Here is a 20,064-nt window from a genome sequence, read left to right as displayed (position 1 = left end):
AGTGTGTCTTTGTCCTGTTCCCCACCAACCAACTGGTTGCTGCAGATGGCTGCCCCTCCCTGAACCTGGTTCTGCTGGAGGTTTCTTCCTGTTGAAAATGAGTTCTTTCTTCCCACTGTCGCCAAGTATCTTATTGTTCATAGGAGACGTCTGATTGTTGGGGTTTTATTTCTTTTATTATAAGGTCTTTACCTTACAATATAAAGCACCCTGTGGCAAATTTTGTTGTGAGTTGGCACTCTATAAATAAATATTGAATTGAACTAAATCAATACTGCATCAAATTGAATATTCTGTAGAAAATAACAGGATAAAAAGGAAAATTATGAGTTTTTACATGGGTCTTCTGAAGGACTTTGGTATAAATGTGTAATGCAATAATGCTATAGTATAAGAACACAGCAGCGTACACAGTGGTCACCAGAGCTGACTGGTGGAAAAAATTGCTAATATTTGGTGCACACGTTGAAGGATCCCAGCTTAAACAAGAAGAGGATGAGAGCCTGGATACTTGTGGTCCTCCAACAACATCAACATCCTGTCCCAGGATAGAGAGATGTGTAGCTCTCCTTTTCACCTTGAAGTTAATCACCATTTCTGCGGTCTTATTTATTACTTATACATCCAGCCTCTGCAGAACCATCAGAGTCCTTCTGTAGACTGTGTTAAAAGTCTGAGGTGTACAAGGTAAACAGGAATGAGGCAACACAGCCCCGGTGGAGTTACCGTGCTGCAGATTGTCATATCAGACAGAGCACTGCCCAGTCTCATATGCTGCAACCTGTCTGTTATGTGAACAGTAATCCACAAAATCAGGTACATGTTTAAAGACATTTCCTTTAGAGTCTCCCTCGATAGCAGCAGCTGGATAGTGCTAAATGCACTTTTAAAGGTGTTCCTCTGCAGCATGATAACATCTTCCACTCCCAGATTTTGTCTGTGTGCAGACTGCAGAGGGGCAAAACTAGTCTCTCCAGCACCTCCATCAAATGATGTGAGGTTAACAGTCATTACACCCATATGCTCTCCTGTCATAAATGTGACTGACAATAGTTCTCATCTAGTTTCTTCAGCTGTCTCTAGAATAGAATAGCCCTTTATTGTCATTGTACATGCACCACAAAGTTATGGGTGTAAAATATAAATGGTAAGACAGCAGGAATAAATAACAAGCAGAATGTTTGTGTTTGTTAACAGTCTGAATGGCCCAGGGGAAGAAGCTGCTTGTGAGTCTGGATGTGTGGGATCTCATTGACCTGAGGTGCCAACCAGAGGCCAGGGAGTCAAATAGGTGGTGGGCAGGTTGCAAGGGGTCACCTATGATGGCCCTGGTTTTCCTGAGACAGGAGGATGTGGTGATGGCCTCCAGGGGTGTCAGAGAGATGCTAATGATTTTTACCCTCTGCGTAGGCTTCCTCTTCTCAGTTGTGGCTTCTGCATACCAAACAGCGAGGCAGTAGGAGAGCACGCTCCCCAATCTAGGAGTGGTAGATTAAGGCCAGTTGGTTAGGAAGTCTTTCTTTGATCCAGGAGCAGGTGGCAGGGGGATCTGAAGGTGGGCCAGTTTAGTGGTGAGGACGTCTGGTATTATGGTGTTGAATGCTGAGATGTAGTCCGCAAAGAACATCCTCAAGTAGATCTCCCTGTTCTCCAGATGGCTCAGCTCTCTGTGAAGGCTGATGGTGATGGCATCCTCTGTAGATCAATTTGCTATTCACTCAAAACACTTCATAAGTACTGATGTGAGGGCTATCTGTAGTCATTGAGGCTCTCTATATGAGTCTTTTGGGGATGGAAGTTATGGTGGAGGCCTTCAGACACAGGGAACGGTATTAGAGGATAACAGAGTTGGCTAATTGTTTTCTGGGATAATACTATAAGTGTTATTGTTGAATACTGATTATATTCACTGTACACAGTGTGCACAAAGTCCATGCATTTTTAAATCACCTGCACCAGTAGATGGCGACAGCAGCAAAGCTCCAGGAAGAAAGGTTTGGCTTGCAGTGACGTCTTCCCACAGCTAGAGGACTCAGGCTACAGACACGCAGTGATTTATAGATTTGATGGAAACGAATGAATACAGGCCATAAAAACATGAATCACAGAAATGAGAATATTTTCATGGGACTGCTAACATTAAACTACTACTTAAACTGCTACGTGTGACATCATGAGAAATACTTAACCCAATAACACCAAGTCCATCATATTTAATACATGAGTTTTTGTGAGTTTTTCAGACCTCTGCATCATCAGTTTGATTTCTTGACAACCCTTAAAAAATTACACAATACATTTTTAAGCAATACATTGCACAAAAATGCTTTTTTTTAAAAACAAAACGAAACAAAACCTCCCTGATACAAATTAAAACCCACCTATGCAAACTGATATTTGAAAAGAAAAACTGTTAGACTGTTCAATAAACACTCCAGATTAAAAAAGAAGAAGAATTTTCTGGCAATTATTTCGTAGTTCAGCCTTTGCAAGGTCAAAGACTTTTACTTTTGGAAAGTACTGCAAGAGAAAGTATTTACTTGCCACATAGACTGCGTGAAGTAATTGGATTACATCTAACATTCAAAGTAACATTTGCAAAGCACACAGTGAGTTTCCTGGAATCGATACACAGCGTGTCCAGACATGTACAGTAATTGGCCACTTTTACTGCAGTGCTGAACTTTTGTCCTCTGTGTCTTTGCCTTGGTTCAGACACACACACCAGTGTGCACACCGCTCACTTTTTTCTACCTCAGGTGGATATACGAACTTTTTGTTTCAGAGTGGGCTTTGGAAAATCAGTTTTCTTCTGGTTGCCACTCTTTTTACAAGTTAACCAACAGTATTAAAAAGAGAGAGAGAAAAAAACAAGGACAATGAAGAAAATAACAGGCTACGTCAAAAGCTCTGAACTCACCGTTAACACTTTCATCTTACATCAGAGAGAGGATTCAAGAGTCGATATTTACACTGAATTACTGCAGTAGTCGCTGTATATCCCCTGAACTCTGCTCTTCCTATTAGATGGATTAAGCACAGGCTCAGCCAATGGTGAAGCAGCACGCTGACATCATAAAATCTGCAGCAGAGATGAGGGCTTAGCAAATAAATAAATGTGGCCAAGTTAGAAGGAGAAAAGCAGGCAGGCTAAACAACTCTGCTGTGTTAACTTTTCCTTTAAACTAGTTTAACGTGTGAGGTCAGAGGGGGCCGTGGGACCACACGGGCCAGCACATAAGGGCAAAGCAAAGGCATCAAATAAAGCACGCACAGACAGAGGGTTTGTAAAACATCTCGATAGAAACCAGCTGAATGGAAACGGTACTACTGATCAGCCTGTGGAGCAGTGTAGGTGTGTGCGTGTGTGTGCGTGAGAGAGAGAGACCGGGTCTTTGATGTAGACAGGCTGATCACAGATCAGATACACGCGCTTCGTATCCAGAAAGCCAACCCCTCTCCCTCCCTCCCTTCCTCTCTCTGCCTTTGATCTCGGTCTGCCCTCGATCCGCAGCGGCTCGGAGTCGAGCCGTGCCGGGCTGGAGGAGCAGCAGCAGCAGCACTGGCATGGTGAGCGGACCGGTGCGGGAAACAGCCCACCACACCTCTCACCGGTCAGCTTTGGACTTCTAAGCGACACTCTGTAATCAGCAGGCCCCGTTTGTAGCAGGTAAGAAGAGCTTTGATGTCGCTTTTAGACGCTCGTAGATAAACGACAGACCGAGCGTTGATTGTATCCACAGGACGGGACAAACCTCGCTTTAAAGGCACGAGACGACTGAAACTCTCAGTCTGTGCACGCGTATTTGGAGAACTTATTCTCCAGTATCCAGTCTATGGTTGCAAAATGTAGTTTTCATTATTTATTTATTTATTTATTTACACACTTTGAAAAGGAAGAAGAAGAATGACACGTCCCTTTTGCAAAGCTGTGGATGCTGTCTTAACAGTTTTCCACATAAAGGAATTTTAATCTTTACTCACACACTGTCTGTATAGTTTTATAGGCTACTTATTTACAATGAGCTTGAGCTATATTGGTGTTTATAGTCTGAATATTCAAACGCACAACTTCCATCTTTTTATGTGATATTAAACGGGTTTCCTCCCTCCCTCCCTTCGTGCTGGCATATCTGGTTTCTTTGTGAACTAATTTTCACTTAAATACCCAATAAAAGTGTTTTGTGTTTTTGGTGGGTAAGGTTTGTCCGCCCAGCAAATTTGCATTTAACAAACCTTCAGCAAATCAGTGCTGTTTAAAAGTTTAACCCTGAGCTTGCTTGTATTGGGTGGAGAAGAATCAAATCACATCATTGTGTTGTTTAGTCTCAGATGATTTTACCCAACCAGCCTTTCTTCCTGATAGACTCTGCACTTTTTTCTTTTCTTTTTGTTAGGGTCTATAACTCTATAATAACATACTTGTGCACACTCACTTGTCTGATTGCTGTTTTTGTTCTTTCAGCTTCAAGCTCTGAGTGGCCCATCAAAATGGTTAGGATGCTTCAGAACACCTTCTCACTTGTGCTAACGTTGCATGTCCTGTATTCATCTCTGGTAAGTTTTTTTTTAAAAATGTTTGCACAAACTTAAAATGGATAATTTTGCTTTGCATGTCTTGTCTGTTGCAATGTGTGCAAGGGAAGCTGGATGACACGTGAGCCAAATGCTTTCAGCTATTTAAACAGTTTGTATATATTCTGCAAAAGTGAAAAACGGCAGATACACTGCATATGCGTTAAATAGGCGACTGCTCAACCTGTGGGATCAGTAAAATCTTTGCTGAAGAGATTGTCAACCGCTGTCTCTGGGCTTAGCATTCACTGCATTGTTGCTTTTGACTTAGATTCTGCTGCTGAAGCTTTACAGTTTTCCCACAGGGCTCATTCAGGTTCGATCTTATCTCTTCCCTGTAGGATCGAGACTTATTTTCAAACAGGAGTCCCAGGGTTTGAAGGGAAGGGAGGGCGGCCTCCATAAATGATTATGGAATCAGACTGCTTTATCTGTTCTGGATGAAATGCAGGAATCTTCTAACTTTCTCCAAATGATTGTCTCTCATTCAGATTCAGGCGAGAGCCGAAGAGCAGACCAGAGAGTGCCGAGAGCAGGAGTACAAGGACCGCTTTGGAAACTGCAAACCCTGCAAGCAGTGTGATGCAGGGCAGGAGCTTTCAAAGGTTGGATTTCTTCTAAACTTTTTTGATTTGTCCACAAGAGCGTTTTCCCAAAAAGCAGTGTGTGCCTCGGTTTATTTAAGAAATGGAGAGTGTTGTAATCCATAACAGGTCAGCCGAGTCAGTTTCCCAGAGCTGAACAAAGTTGGCGGGATTTGTGGGGGAAAACTGTTGGTTTATGAAAAGAATGGACATCACTGTTTAGAAAAGTGTATCTTTCCCAGGGAACAGACATTATTTATTACTTCCTGTCTTTCATGCACAAAAACAGCCAAGCTGTTATTAGCTTTTGTAGAACACCGACCCTTCATTAATCAGTCACACCCATACTTTTGACCTTCTGCAGCTGAATGGCTTCCATTGTTTTTCCCCCCATTGCGTCTCGTCCAAACTTATTGTCTTTACTGTTTGAAGGCAGCCATGCCTAAGCTTGCTGCTCTTTCGACTGGGAATACAGTTTTTTCCACCACCTTAGCCACAGGTTTTTTTTGTGTGTGTGTTTGTGTGTGTGCGCTCGCTTTGTACAAACAGGCCTATTTAGTGTCAGTTAAGGCTGGTAAGCAGAGGCTTTCCTCTCTGGCAGCAGCTATGTGCCTACCTACTTCTGCAAGTGTAGGCAGTGATGTAAAAGTGAGTAACTGAATTAATGAGTTTGATTTAATAATGATAGTGGAACACATTAAACCTTGCATATCCCCTTCCCTGCACGCTGGTACGACACAGTAAAAAAACTGAGATAATTAAACCAAAGTTTCTCATTTCTTTGAACACCAAGTCCCCACCTACCTGCTGTTAAAACCCACTGTTTGCATGCAGCGGCCAATCAGAAGGAAGGTGAGGGAAAGGCAAGCTAAAACGGCTTATTTCATACAACGGGAATACTGAAGGGCCACATGACTGATTGTTTTGAGTTATTTTGAATTATGAATCATTCAAAGCTACTCTAGTAGACTCCAAAAAAATTGGTCCTGTTTGAAGGGTAATTTCTCTAACACTTTTGTCTTTGTGCTGTTTGATTGATTGTTTGATTGATTGATTGATTAATTGACTGATTGATTGATTGATTAAAAAGCAGCACAATTATTATAAAAGCATGTATATTTGACAGCGAACTGTCAAAAGCAAAAATTAAAACTTCCAGACTGCAGGATTTGCTGCAGTAAAAAAAACATTAAAAGCTCTTAAAGTGAAGAATATACTGCACATAAAACATCTGCTAAACTGACTTTACACTTCAAAACATCTTTTAGCACGGACAAAAAACTCTGTATCACCCCCCCCCCCACACACATCTGTTGCACACATGCATTTAAGTCTGGATCGCCTTTAATCTCAGTGCACACAGACATGCACTCTGTGGTTGCTGATACGCTTCAGTAGTCCTCGTGTTCCCCTGCAGCGTCGACGGGCATGAATGCCGCTAGCCACCCTGGGGTCCTGGTTAATAATTGGCTGCCTCATTCTTTCTCTGAAGGTAGCGGGATGCTGGCTCAAAATGGAAACCTGGGCCTTGCTCTAGGAGAAAGTTTCCCAGAAAAACAACTTTGTGATCTGAGCTCAGACAATCTGTCTGTATTCTCAAAGGCTAGCCTGACTGTCGAGAGGGAAGCAAAAAACTTTTGGAGTCCCTCTGTGCAGCTGCCATAGAGATCTCAGAGGAATGTGGCCCAGTTTGCTCTGGAAGTTTGCCTCTGGAAGCCGCTCTGAGGCTGGCTGACAAACATCAATTAGCTCCTCCACGCTAACTGTTGCTAAAAGAACCACCCATACAGAGGGAGCATCAATTAAAACCAGTTCTCCCTGACGTACTTCACTTCAGGTTTCATTATAGGAGGTTACTTAGTTAAGCTGTGTTGCATCAAGCATGAAGGTGAAGGCGTAAATCGCCTTCCAATGCATGCTGGAAGATTGCCGGGGGCATTAAAAAAGCGAGGCAGGAACACAACTTTGGCATGTCAGCATCTTGTAGAATGTAAGGGAGAGTGTAGCATTTCCTCTGGCCACACTTCTGGGACAAAGGACTTCTGGGTGGCACTGGCTAAAGAGAGGGAGCAACAGTCACAGTGATCGTTGTGTTTAAACAAGCCAGGCTGTAGTAGAGTTTAAACAGAAATAAAGAGAGTGCGTTATGTCCCACACAAAACACCTCTTTCAAGTAGCACGCCGTTGTTTTTCGTTGTGTTCCCGGATCAGATGACTGGCAGAGCCTCCCCGCCCCCCTTGTGATTCCCTCTTAATCTCAGAAATATCTGTGCGTCTGAACTTGCTTCAGGTCCCAGCCAGCACACCCCCAGCACCACCGCCTTCTCTCCCCACACTACAGTGCTGTGTTGTGCTTGGCAGTCTCGCCCAAAGTAGATCAGGAGATAGGGCAGGGAAGCTGGATGTTAAGCATCAGTTTTTCTACGTGTTTTCAGGTGAAAAGCGCACGAGAGAACTTCATGCAAAACTATGGGAGCAGCCACGCTTTGAGGTTTATTTGCTTTAGTTGGGGTTTTTTCCCGTCTTTTTGCACACTACAGTTCAAATAGTTTTCTCCACAGATGATCGCCTTGATGCCCTCAAAAATGTTTTAACAGACTGTTTGTTACATTGCCCTTTTTGGGTATATAATGACTCCCGTCATCACAGATTTCCGCAGCAGAGTGCAGGCTTTCCTTTAGCTGCTGAACACGTCTCAGTTGGGTCTTTGTTGAGCTTTGTTAGCGAGGATAAAAGAAGAAAGGGACGGCTCCTTGATCAGAGGGGCAGGAACTGGCTCCATTTTCCTTTTGTTTCAGTGCTCTGACCTGCTTGTGTCTTTCGTAGCATCAGCCTTTCCTGCCATGTGGTGCCCCATGGACAGAGCTCGTGCCAGTGCCGGGCTGAGCGAGGACGAATCATCCCGGGGCCCCCTCCTTCATGAAGAAGTGGGTCACAGAACCACTGCGCGAGCGGGCTTGGCCGTGCATTCTTAAAGATCAGATTCAAGAGTCTCTCTCTCTCGTGGTGTGCAATTGTGGGCAGCCAAATCTTTATCCTGACTTTCCCCCCTCTTTATCACTCATCGGTCACCCACATCCACTCCCCTCCCTGGGTTCTTCTGGTCTGCACGACTAGAGGGGTAAGGCCTTATATGGCGAGTTCACAGCAACAGCTGCAGAAGTCCAGCCTTATGGGTCCACCTCGGGCCAGGCCTTGCCCAGGGGTTCAGTGTCAGGCTCACATGTGTTTGGCTGGAAGCACTAAATTCCTCATCATCTTCTGTCCTGACTCTGTGGTGCCGTCACAAGATCACATCTTAGACTCCAGCCTCCATTTTTATTTCTTGCCAGCACGCTTCGCCAATCCTCCCTCCCGCCAATCATATCTAAACCTTCATCCCACATTCCAACAGGAACGCACGCCCGGCCGGTGAAACGGGACACGGGTGAAGAGAGAAGAGAAGGGAGAAGCCCTGTTTGAAGCTGACCTTCACTTTAATGATATACGAGCACCCCACCCCACCGCTCCCTGTGTGTCTTCCTGGATTTAGATTTCAGTGTGGTAATGCTGGATAACAGGAGGGCAGCTGCTGTGGAGCTGATAATGAATGATCGATGTATGATGTCATTCCCTTGGGGTAACGTCAGCTGTCATGGAAATGTCAGTTTGTCACTGAGGTCTCGCAGAGTCATTTTTAGAGATGTGACACAAAGAGAGGGAGAAAGACGGACAGAGGAAAGAACTGAAACAGTTTTGGCTTCTCCTTAGGAAAACTTTATAATGTTGCTTTAAAATGTTGAAGACTTTTGTGTTTCTACTTTGCCAGCTGATATAAAGACTGGGAAAGTCTTAAAAAACTCACACAAGCAAAAAAATATATACACATTCAATTCCACACAACCAATAAAATAATAAAATCATATCTTTTAATTTACATTATCCTTATTTTTGCTTCGTTCAGGTGATAATCAAGGGCTTTTTTAGGCATTAGATCATTCACACAGTTGAAGGAAGCTGTGCTTTTTATGTGCACTTTGAATTGCTGAACACAAAAAGAGTATTCATCTTGTTTTCTCCATATACCTCTCCATAATCCTTGCCCCCTTCCTGAAGCGTTTCCTTTGCTTTGCTGGCCTCTCAATCAACGGGACACTCACTGAGTCTGCTTGGAGTGGGAGTCCCACACAAACGCAGCAATAAACCTGCAATAATACAACAGTGGGTGTCCCCTCCAGCCTTTATTATTCAAATGCATGGCCTTTCTGGGTCTTGCAGCAGAAGGCTACTCATTCATACTGACAGAGTCAGGGAGCTTATTGCCAGTGTAAGATGGACTCTCAAAAGAGGCAGGCCACTGTTCTCGTCTGATCCCGCGAGCCAAGATCGTTCTTTAATTCCAGACCCCCGGTAGTCCGCATTCAAGCCCTCTTTTCACCAGCTGCACATCACCCCAAACCAACAACCCCACCTCTTAGCCGGTGTATTTCTCCCATTAATCCTTCCAGGAATGTGGCTTTGGTTATGGAGAGGATGCCCGGTGTGTGCCCTGTCGGAGCAGTCGCTTCAAAGAGGACCGGAGCCTGCAGAAGTGCAAACCCTGCCTGGACTGTGGACTCATCAACCGCTTCCAGAAGGGCAACTGCTCCACCACGAGCAACGCCGTGTGTGGCGACTGCCTGCCAGGGTGAGAGGACGCATCTTGCTGGTCAGTTTTACGAAAACCTACACGTTAATGGCATCTGTTTCGGTTAACAAACATTTGATTTTGTGTCTTGCACAGATATTACAGGAAGACAAAACTAAGCGGTTTCCAGGACATGGAGTGCATACCTTGTGGAGACCCTCCACCTCCTTATGAGCCCAACTGTAAGCACCTTTGCTTTCTCTGACCTCCTCTAACAGTTGGACTAACACGAGTGGGAGATTTTGTCCACTGTTCTCATGAACACACCCCATTCATTCCTAACTCACAATAGACGATGTTTTAACATGAAACAACAGGGATACAATAGTCCAAAAGCAAACATCATCCTCCATGACAAACTTTTGAACTCCTTGCCAAACTGCTGCTGGAACCAAAAAAAAAGGTGCCGGGCACGCACATGCCAGCACACGGTAGTGGAGTAACCAGCACCGCAGCCATATTTCATTCACCAGCCCTCGCTGAGCCAGCCAGCTACGCTATATGTGCAAATAAATGCTTGGATTTACAAGCTGAGCAGTTGAAAAGCTGAGTAGCATAATAGTGGATTTGCCAACAGTGGATTATATTAGTTCAGAACATGTCACTCATTTAAAAAAAATCTGTTTGGATTAAATCCGCAAACTTCCTTAAACAAAAACCCAACGGCGTTCCTAATAACGACCCTAATTTTCTTTGTCTTTGTCCCAGCACCAAAGTAAACATGTCTGCAGGAGTGTGCCGCTTCGAGCAGCATCATTTATTTCCATTATGCAAAAAAAACCCAAAAAACAAGGAGGTGTGCTCCGATGCATTCACAAAGCATTGTGGGCTTGCATTCATGTAGGCTGCAGATCCAATTAACTTCTTTCTTCTGGCCTTTGTAAGTAGTTAAGTGCAACCTTATGATTTCACGTTTCCACATAAACCCAACAGGCGAGTGAACTTATACCTTTTGGTAATTGAGTGTGACTTCCTGATGGCGGAGGATACGGCAGCTGTTTCCAACAAGGCTTTTTTTTTTTGGCAACAAGAACATCGGGGCTGTTCAAGCCAGAGTTAACACCCCTGTGTCAAATAAACGAGGACAGCTCTGGGAAAACTCTTAAAAAGGGAAAAAAAAACAGAAAAACTTTTTTAAACTTTGCGCACGAGCCCCAGGTGTAAAGAAGAGTCGCTTCATCGGATCGTCTGCTCCCGGTTGGGTTTTTCATCTTTGTATCTCTGTCGGTGTAGCGCGTGTAATGAGCGCTGGCCTTGGGGCAGCCCCCCTCCCCGTCTGCACGTTCGTCCATCTGCGCAGCTCCCCGTTTTGATAATAGTGCAGCCCCCGTGAAACAAAATGGCCATTGTGTCTGAGAACATAGCTGGTAGTTAGCTCCTACAGAGACTCTCAGTGGAACATTTCCAAATGTTTGAAAATCTCGCCCCCCTTCCCTCCCTCCACCTCTGCCTCCAGTGTTATCTTGAGCAGGGTGGTGAAAACTTAAAGGGCAGATCATTCTAATAGGCCACACTGGGCCCGGGGGCTGGTGGTGGTGGTGGTGGTGGGGGTAAAGGTGCAGCTGTGCAGGGGAGGTATGCTGCCGTCTGTGGTGGACTGTAAATCTCAAACCGCTCCTTTCTTCTCCTCCCTTTTTCTTTTATGCCCCCCCACCCCCACCTCCCCCAGTGGCTTCTTGGAGCTGAGTTAAAAATGAGGTTGTGTTTTATGGATTCCCTTCAGCCTCTTTAATGCGTTTCATCTGCTGAAGTTCTTCACTGTCACGGTAGATCTCAGAGACTAACACACGGGCGTGCAGACAGATACGTGTGCACGCGCGCACACATACACACACTTGTTGAAGGAATGCTACCTGCTCTTTGTGCCTTGTCCCGGTATCACATTTATTACAGTGTCAGAAAGGATTTAGAGCGAGTCAGACGGGAATTTGATCCTTATTTTTGTTCAGAGAACAGAGAAACAGTGCCGTCAGCTATAAACCACAGTTATATTATTAGGTATATTTGAGGCAGGTTGGAAAAACTGTGCTAATATTACTACTTCCTGATAGTGCTACTACACACACTCACTTGCCACTTCAATAGGTACAGCTTGCTAATAACAGGCTGGTCCCTCTTTTGCCTTCAGAACAGCCGTAAGCCTTTGTGGCACAGATTCAACAAGGTGCAGGAAACAGATTTTGGTCCAATCTCCCACTGGAAACATCACAAAGGTGCTGTATTAGATTGAGATCTGGTGACTGTGGAGGACATCTGAGTACAGTGACGTGAACATGGTCAGCAAGAATACTTTAGTAGGCTGTGGTGTTTAAGCAATGCTCAGCTAGTGCTTAAGTATGTCAAGGAAATATCCCTGAACAATTACACCACCAGCAGCCTGATCTGTCGATTCAAGGGAGAGTGGATGGATGCTTTCATGTTGTTTACTCCAGATTCTGACCCTACCATCTGAATGTTGCAGCAGAAATTGGGAAAATGCCACCCTGTCTGATGAGTCTCATTGCATGTAGCCTCAGTTTTCTGTTCTAAGCTGACAGGAGTGACATCCATTGTGATGGCAGTCCTATTTAGAAATTCATAATGCTAGAGAAAAAAAACAGAGCTTATAGATATATGTCATTAGCATATTTCTCTACCTTAAATTTTATACCACATAACATGTTTAGACTCTGATAGAGCTCCATTGTAAAAGCATTCAGGCGTTTTGACAGCTCCCAATTAAATACTCCAAAACTTTTGTTCAGCTCTACTAAAGAAGCTCTTAAAATAGTGTTCATAGACGGTCAAAGAGCCTTCAGAGGTGTAAAGAAGTGCTTCTTTTATTTGGACTTTGTGGCATTCCATAAAGTCAGCAGGCTATGAAAGGCTGTGGTTTATTGGTCTGGTTTGTATGCAGATAATATCAGCAGGTGAGCTCTCTTCAATGGACCAGTGTTGGTCTGTGTTTGCTGCAGCTGCTGCGTCTCCGATAACAGGCTGGCTTGTGATGCTCGCTTCGGATGAGCTGAATTTGACCATGACAATGAAGGCAGAGTTTAAACATAACGGTCAGACGTCAGATACAGTACAGAGAGATTATTGGCATAACTCTCACAAAACACAAACATGCTGATATTTCAGCTTGTCAGTGTCAGTGTGGGGTGAGGAATATATATTTTACCAATGGCATACAGTACTGTGCAAAAGTCTTGAGCTACCCCTTATTTCTTTATATTTTCATAGGAAATTTGGGGAAGAAGGTGTTTGCAGTGTGTTTAGGATCATTGCCATATTGAAAAAGTGAAGCTGTTGTCAATCAGTTTTTTTCTAATTGGTACTGCATGGTAGATTAAAATCTGAGGGCTGAAATGTAGTCCCAAACCATTTCTTGACGGCCAATGCGGCCATTTCTGATAAAGCTTCAGTGAACAGTAGATGATCAACTGAAGTGACAGATGTATCACTCAGGTCCTGCGTGAGGCCTTTTTTTTTTTTTTTTGTATTTCTTAAGGTTACGGCTTTTTGATCTGCTGTAGATTTCCGTTTGTCCCTCAATCTGTGCTGTCATTCGCATTTTTCACAGATTCAGCTAAAGATACTGGAACAAATTGTGTTTTTGCCACAGGTCAGCAGTAACAAGTAATGTTCTTTGCCAAGTTGTTTGTTATGTATGGGCACAAGGCTGGTTCATGCCTTGAATTAGGTGCTTGAATGATTGACAGGTCAGCATTAGGTGGCTTAACAAACAGAAACAAAACAATCCTCTGAAAATGGTCAGGTAGAAGGAGTGGACTGAACATGAGTAAACGTAACTGAAAAAGCAGCCAATGTCCAAAGAAAAACTTCAGAAAGCCTGAAGGACTATTGTTTGACATCACATCAAAGTCTGGCTCCTTATTTGCATATTAAAACCACTATTTTAGAAAACTGGCCAGATATAAACAAATGGTCTTACTGTAAGTAATCAGCTGGGTGCTTTAATGGCAATAATGATTAGATTATGAAAAAAAAAATACTAATAGGCACTTTGAAGCTGTACATCTATTTACACTTTTTTTCCAGGTAAAAAACTATTTCCTACCAAATACCCTTTCAATGAAAACCTTTGAATCCATCAGGTAACATGAACTTTGAATCCAGCTGTAACCACTGTTCAAATGTCTATTTTGTAAAAGTCTGCAAATGAGAAATTACATTAATAGTGCCTCAGTTGCATATTTAAACAAACAAAAATCACTAAACATAGAATATAATGTAAATAGTCAAGTGTGTAAATTTTTACTGGGATGTGTTATCCCATTTGTCTCCGCTGTCATTTAGTGTTTATTGATGCCGGAGCAGGATTGAATGCTTCACTTCACACAAAGTCTTTAGGCACAAAATCCCCTAAATAAAGTGCATTTTAGATTTTTTAATAACAAGCAATAAGTCATCTTTCTGACATTATGCTCTTCTCTGTGCTTATCTCAAACGTATCCTTTACTCTGCCCCCTCGGTCAAACTGAGTATTGTAACTCCGCTTGGCGTTACAATACTTATTATTTTAGTTGGTCTCTTTTTCTCCCCCCCTTTTTTTAAAGGAATGTTAAAATACCCCTATCCCCTATCTGTCTGCATTAAAGAAAAAAAAAAACCTCCACAAAGTTAAATGTTTACATTGCATAACAAAGAGCTCTTGGAAGTGAAAAGGCTCAAACCAGCTGTCTGTATGATTAATATACTGAAAGCAAACAGCAAAGTTTTCTCAAACAAATGTCATTCATTATATTTGCCATACTTTTCAGTATGCTTTGTGGACAGTAATGCTAAGCTAGTTGCACGTGTTCTCAGAGATAAGTTTATTCCAATCACACTGCTTTTGTTTTTTTGTTCACCTCTTCTTAAAGCTGCAGACTAATGTGGAGACGTGCAGCTTACATGCTACACATGTTACCCAGTCTCCTGATATCTCATCACCCAGGATGTCTGTGCCACACTGTTTCTGTGTATTGCTGTGATTAAAATCTGGAGAGGATTGAGAACGTGCTGCTGCAGACGTGCTTAGTTTTATAACCCTACTAAATTTACATGGGTTAAGAAAAAATGTTGCCTAACCTTAAAAAAACAAAACAAAACAGCGTTTAGAAAGAAAAGGTGCAGCAAACTTGTTTTTATTATGTGTTGCAAATCAGGTTTAAAAACTACTGCCTTTAAAAATCTGCCAAATCAAATATCCTCGGCAACCTTGTGTGATTAACATTTGGGATAAATAACACACATAAGAGTTCAACATTTAAAACCAAATTTTAAGTTTGTTTTGCAATTTTTGGTTGTTTGTTTGTTTCTCTATCAAAGTATAAATCCTAAAGCCAACATATTTTTATCTGCTAATAAGGCTAAAGATTCAAATAATTTCAGAAAGTTGCAAAAAAAAGCTTCAGACTCCTCTTCACGCTTGGTTTTTGACAGTTTTTTCTACTCTTTGCTCTGTATGATGTCAGAGTGTTGATATGCCTAATTTGGTCATTTCTGGCACAGCAGCCCCACCCACCTCCCTGTTCAAATTATTGTTTATTTGCGGCAGCCAATCAGGAGGAACGTGGCTCACAGAGAGAAAAAATGGAGCTCAAATGGCTTGTTTCACATGTAAGATCTAATATCCCTGTGTTGGTGTTGTTCCTACATCATCAGAATAATGTTGGTCAAGGATCAACATTGTCTGGTCATTCACTTAGCATTAGCCAGAAAGTTAGCAATGACTTTACTTTCCTGCTTTGGTGGTCGACTGTGTGTAGCAACTAGTTGAGAAAATACAGGGACACTCAGCAGGTAAGCAGACAGACATTTTTGCTTGGGAGTCGGCAAAAGGGCAAAATAAAAAGCTTCAAAACTGACAGTTACTGTTAAGTGTATGCTAATGCTACAGCTCTGTCTATTGTTTGCTTCCATGTTTGCACAAAGTGGCCAAAAATACCACATAAAGCAGCTTTAAACAGCGTTAGAAAACACATAGAAGTTTTCAGTCTAGCTGCTCTTACCGTAGTTTACATTTGGAGCCTATATTTTATCTATATCTGTGGGGTGTTGAGAAGGATAATTATACATAGCAGGAGCCTTTTTTTTTTTCAAACAGCATTAATCCACATTATACGCTGATGTTCTGCATGTGTGGGAACTTGAGCTGCATTCTTTGTAAGCCTGCCCTATCCGTATGAGTTTTTGTCTTTGTGTTAAAGGTCACGAAGGTGGGTACACACACTGACATCACATTTCCCCTCAGGAAGGAGGACTGTAATGCCACGCTCACACACTCAGTGACACAACATTAAGCTTTCCCTCTGCCACATACACACTCCTATGTGCCCAGTATATCCACCTCTTGATTTAAAAGCTGTTAGGGCAGCCTGAGGGTAGAGGGGGGGAAACGACTGTAAATCATCTTCTGCAGAGTATGAAGCAGAGGCAGATGAAAGAATTTAACATGGAGTCTTTTCTCTTTGAACTCTACTTTTTTCATTAGCATGGAGATTACTGACTTGAGGCAAATAAAAGTTGATAGGCTGAGAATTCTTTTAAGAAAAAGGTATTATCCTCATATTTGTCGTCGTTGTTTTAACCCTTTTTTGTGTCTGATACCTTGCTGGTAAACTGTACTTCACATTTGTCTCCTTTCTATTTCCTCGGCAGGCAGCGGGCGTGTGAATCTGGTGCCGCTGCCCTCGGTAGTGACCAGTCCACGGGACATGGCTCTGGCTGCGGTCATCTGCAGCGCTCTTGCTACAGTGCTGCTGGCCCTGCTCGTTCTGTGTGTCATCTACTGCAAGAGGCAGCTGCTGGAGAAGAAGCCCAGCGGTGAGTCCCGATGCTCTGAAGCCGCATGTGTCACATTTTCTTGTGTCCAAAATAACCATCAGAATAAGAGCTGGAACTTAATGAGCGTGGTTGTGGCAGATGTGTAAAGTAAGATTAAAGTTTTAGTGCAAGAACGTTTTCATGCACCTTGACAACATAGCAAGCATTGGACTTTGAACGCCCGCATCAGGTGCTGAACTTTCAGGGCACAGTAAAATTTCTAGTTCGATATGTACTCTAGTCAGGCGTTCCAAAAACAAAGGAAAGCTCATCAGTGTTCCAAAACGTATTTAGTTATACAACATCAAACAGTGTAGATAAGATGGCGATAAGTTATCTCAAACGTGTGCTTTAAGACGTGCCGAGAGGGCAGCTATGTGGAAGCTGGAGTCTGTAGTCCTTACACAACGTAATCAGAGGTTTACACACCCCTTTTGGGCATGAATGTCGTGGTTATTTTTGGCTATTTATGGTTATTTTGCACTGTTCTTTTCCCAGTTGCACAGCATGCAGCCATGTGATTTAAAAAAACAAGACTTGGATGCACAAGTTTGAAATTATTTTGGATTTTTGGTAGTTTCTTTTTGCCAGCATAAAAAGGATTTGCTTGATAGCACTCAGTGGATTGACCAATATTCAGAACAATGGGAAAGTCCAAGGAACTCGGTGAAGATCTAAGATTTAGACAAGTAGGGAAGGTCTCTTTGAGGTATTTCTAAACAACTGCAGGTTTTAAGATCATCAGTTCAAATAACTGTACGAGTAGATCCTCGTGCTCTTCTGAAGTTTGCAGCTGCCCACATGGACAAGTCTTCTAGGGAAAGGTTTTATTGTCAGATGAGACAAAGATTGAGCTGTTTGGCCACAATGACGAGAGATATGTTTAGAAGAGTAAAGGTGAGGGTTTCAAACTTAAGAACACTGTATAAACTGTCAAGCATAATAGTGGTAGCTTCAGCTTTACCTCAAATAAACAGCTAAACATTTAAAACTTGGGCACAGTTGGGTGTTTGAACAGGACAATGATTCCAAACGCACATCAGAACTGGTTTTGGGATAAAGCAGGCGAACATTAAGCTGTGAACTATGGTAAAAGCCAGGTCCGTACCAGCAACTCATTTGAATGGATTTAAATTCAAACTTGTGCACCCAATTCCTGGTCTTGAAAGTCGTTAAAGATGTATGCAATCCAACCTGGAAAAAGAACAAAGAAATATTCTGCATATGAAGGGACTCCATAGCTGTAAATAAGGCAGCTGTATGAACATGCCATTGCTCCTTTTAGCTCTAAGAACAGGGTGCAGTGTTGAGCTTTATCAAACCCTGATGTTGCATATTTGCGGAATTCTTGAGTCCAAAAATGCCTCAATATGTGAAACGTCCCCAGGCAAAGAATTAATGACATCACGTTTCCCTTGCTGTGCTTGCTCCAAACAAAGAGTGCGGTAGAAGTTACCAAGGAGGTACCAGTTGTGTATTGTTTTTTTGGTTTTTCATACTTGTGTGATGTAAAGTGAGTTAATTATTTCATCAGTAGTTTCAGCCAGTAGAAACACGAACCCCGCCCTTCACTCCAGCGAAATGCTAACAGTTGTTTTTTTAAATTATACAAAGGAATTTTAATTGGTCTTATGGACCCGAGGGTTGTAAGGCATTTCCCAACGCATAAGAGAGCATGTAAATTTAGTAGATAAACACTACGGTTGGAGCTGGAAGGATTTCACCTGACAGAAGTCATAATACGAGCAAAGTTGTACCACACTGGTTTCTATAATTAGTCTTAAAAGTCCCACCTTTTATTTGGTAGTTCTCAATCGAGGTAATAATGCTGTTATAAAAGTTTCACAGTCATTACTTAATCTGTCATCTCTGTGTGTTTCCTCAGCAGCTTCTCTGAGGTCTCAGGACTGTCCCTACCGCGGAGCAGAGCTCTCCTGCCTGGACGCCCGCTGGCTCCATGACTTTCCACAGAGACCTTGCTGCCAGTGTCACCTGAGCCCCGGACACACCTGTGGTAGGCTGCGGTTCACATCAAAGGGATTTTGCACTGAAATCGACAGACAATGACTACAAACGCTGGGTGAATTTCTGTTTGTGTAAAGTTGTGTCCCTGTGTGTGCTGTTCAGGTCCCGTCCATCTAATCCCGTCTCTGTGCTGCGATGAGAGCTGCAGTCTGGGCCGCAGCCAGGGTAACAGTCCTTTCCAGTCCCAGATGAGTCTCAGTGAAGGGTGAGGATAAAAAAATACAACTGATATTTTAAGAGAGTTTTTTGGGGTTGTTGTTTTTTTTTTTTTTACAGCACAAAGAGTAACTAGCTGAGGTTAAGATGCTGCTGCTGAGTAACTCCATATTACTTGCATTACATTAAAGCTTATGATAACATGCTTGGTTTGGTTAACACCTTTATCCAAACATTTGTCAGCACAGACAGAAATGACTAAGAAACCAGCAGTGTTTGCACTACTTGGCTCTGCTGAGTGGCTAGTAGCTAAATTCAACATTAAAGCTCATGTCCAGCTCTGCATTTTTATTCTTTATTCTCTACCAGACTAAATGTGCATGATTCACAGTTCAAAACAAGATTTTTAGCTACTCTCTCTTTAACCTTTCTACTGATTGGTTGCCCCTTGCAAACAGAATGTCTGATAATCAGGTGGGTGGAGCTTCAGAGTAGGCTAGTCAGCTGCAACATTGGTACCCTTCTGCTTTACCGCCTCAGGCCCAACGTTCTATTTTCAGGTGTTTCAACGAGGTGTTGCAGATACAATTTAAATGACACCTTTGAAGTGCTGACAGCACGCAGAAGCCACAGGGTGTGGCTGCAGACAGATTTGGGATGATATTAACTACAATTTTCTTAATTATGCTTCCCAGAAATGCAAACATGGACGAGGAGCTGGAAGGACATCCCGAGGCCGTCTGTAGGGCTGAGTATTTTGATGAACCTGCAGAAGGACCTGGGGCGGTGGGAGAAGAGGAGGATGAGGGGGAAAGGTGCGGGTTGAGGGACAAATCCCCTGAGAGGAGCTCACGGAGCTGCAGTGAAGCTGTGACAGATGTATCGACTCAGGAAGGTGAGGCAATATTAGCTCAATTCCTCTTTCAGAGAAGAAAACCAGAAACACTGATAGATTTTTTTTTAATTGGTTAAAAAAAATTAAATTCTTCATGTTTTATTGGTGTATTAACTCACTTGCTTGTGCAAGGAAAAAAAATCACATGGCCTCTCCCATGATTTAAAACACAGGCTCGGTATGAAATAAATCCCATAATCCCTGCTGAGAGTTAGAAGCTGTTCATCAACTGCTCTCAAACTCACGGCTTGCCTTTTTATAGCCTTGGACGCGACTCTGTGTCCATGAGGAGCAGCTGGTAAATAAAGTTCTTTGATGTAGACAAGACTGTCCTGTTTTAAGTCAGGTTCTTG

At 42.8% G+C, this 20,064-nt stretch overlaps 1 protein-coding gene across 2 annotated transcripts in view; it reads left to right on the top strand.

Annotated features, from left to right (window-relative positions):
• Positions 1-3,147: 3,147 nt before the first annotated feature.
• Positions 3,148-20,064, top strand: part of LOC146693803 (tumor necrosis factor receptor superfamily member 19-like) — a 17,758-nt gene continuing 841 nt past the window's right edge. The window contains exons 1-9 of one of the 2 annotated variants that reach the window (XM_085429724.1): positions 3,148-3,670; positions 4,466-4,557; positions 5,067-5,180; positions 9,647-9,825; positions 9,922-10,007; positions 16,471-16,635; positions 18,524-18,649; positions 18,763-18,865; positions 19,512-19,711. In XM_085429724.1, the coding sequence (XP_085285850.1) occupies positions 4,492-4,557; positions 5,067-5,180; positions 9,647-9,825; positions 9,922-10,007; positions 16,471-16,635; positions 18,524-18,649; positions 18,763-18,865; positions 19,512-19,711 (1,039 nt within the window). In that variant the 5' untranslated portion in view covers positions 3,148-3,670; positions 4,466-4,491. Of the gene's footprint in view, positions 3,671-4,465; positions 4,558-5,066; positions 5,181-9,646; positions 9,826-9,921; positions 10,008-16,470; positions 16,636-18,520; positions 18,650-18,762; positions 18,866-19,511; positions 19,712-20,064 lie in introns of both variants that reach the window. The other variant, XM_085429723.1, reaches the window with a different exon arrangement.

Source organism: Copadichromis virginalis, linkage group LG14 (genome assembly GCF_057382275.1).
Source record: "Copadichromis virginalis isolate Kocher_CV1m ecotype Utaka linkage group LG14, C_Virginalis_male_GT1.1, whole genome shotgun sequence".
Lineage (NCBI taxonomy): Eukaryota > Metazoa > Chordata > Actinopteri > Cichliformes > Cichlidae > Copadichromis > Copadichromis virginalis.
Note: the sequence above shows the minus strand (reverse complement) of the source record. Positions and strands in the feature narration are given on the sequence as shown.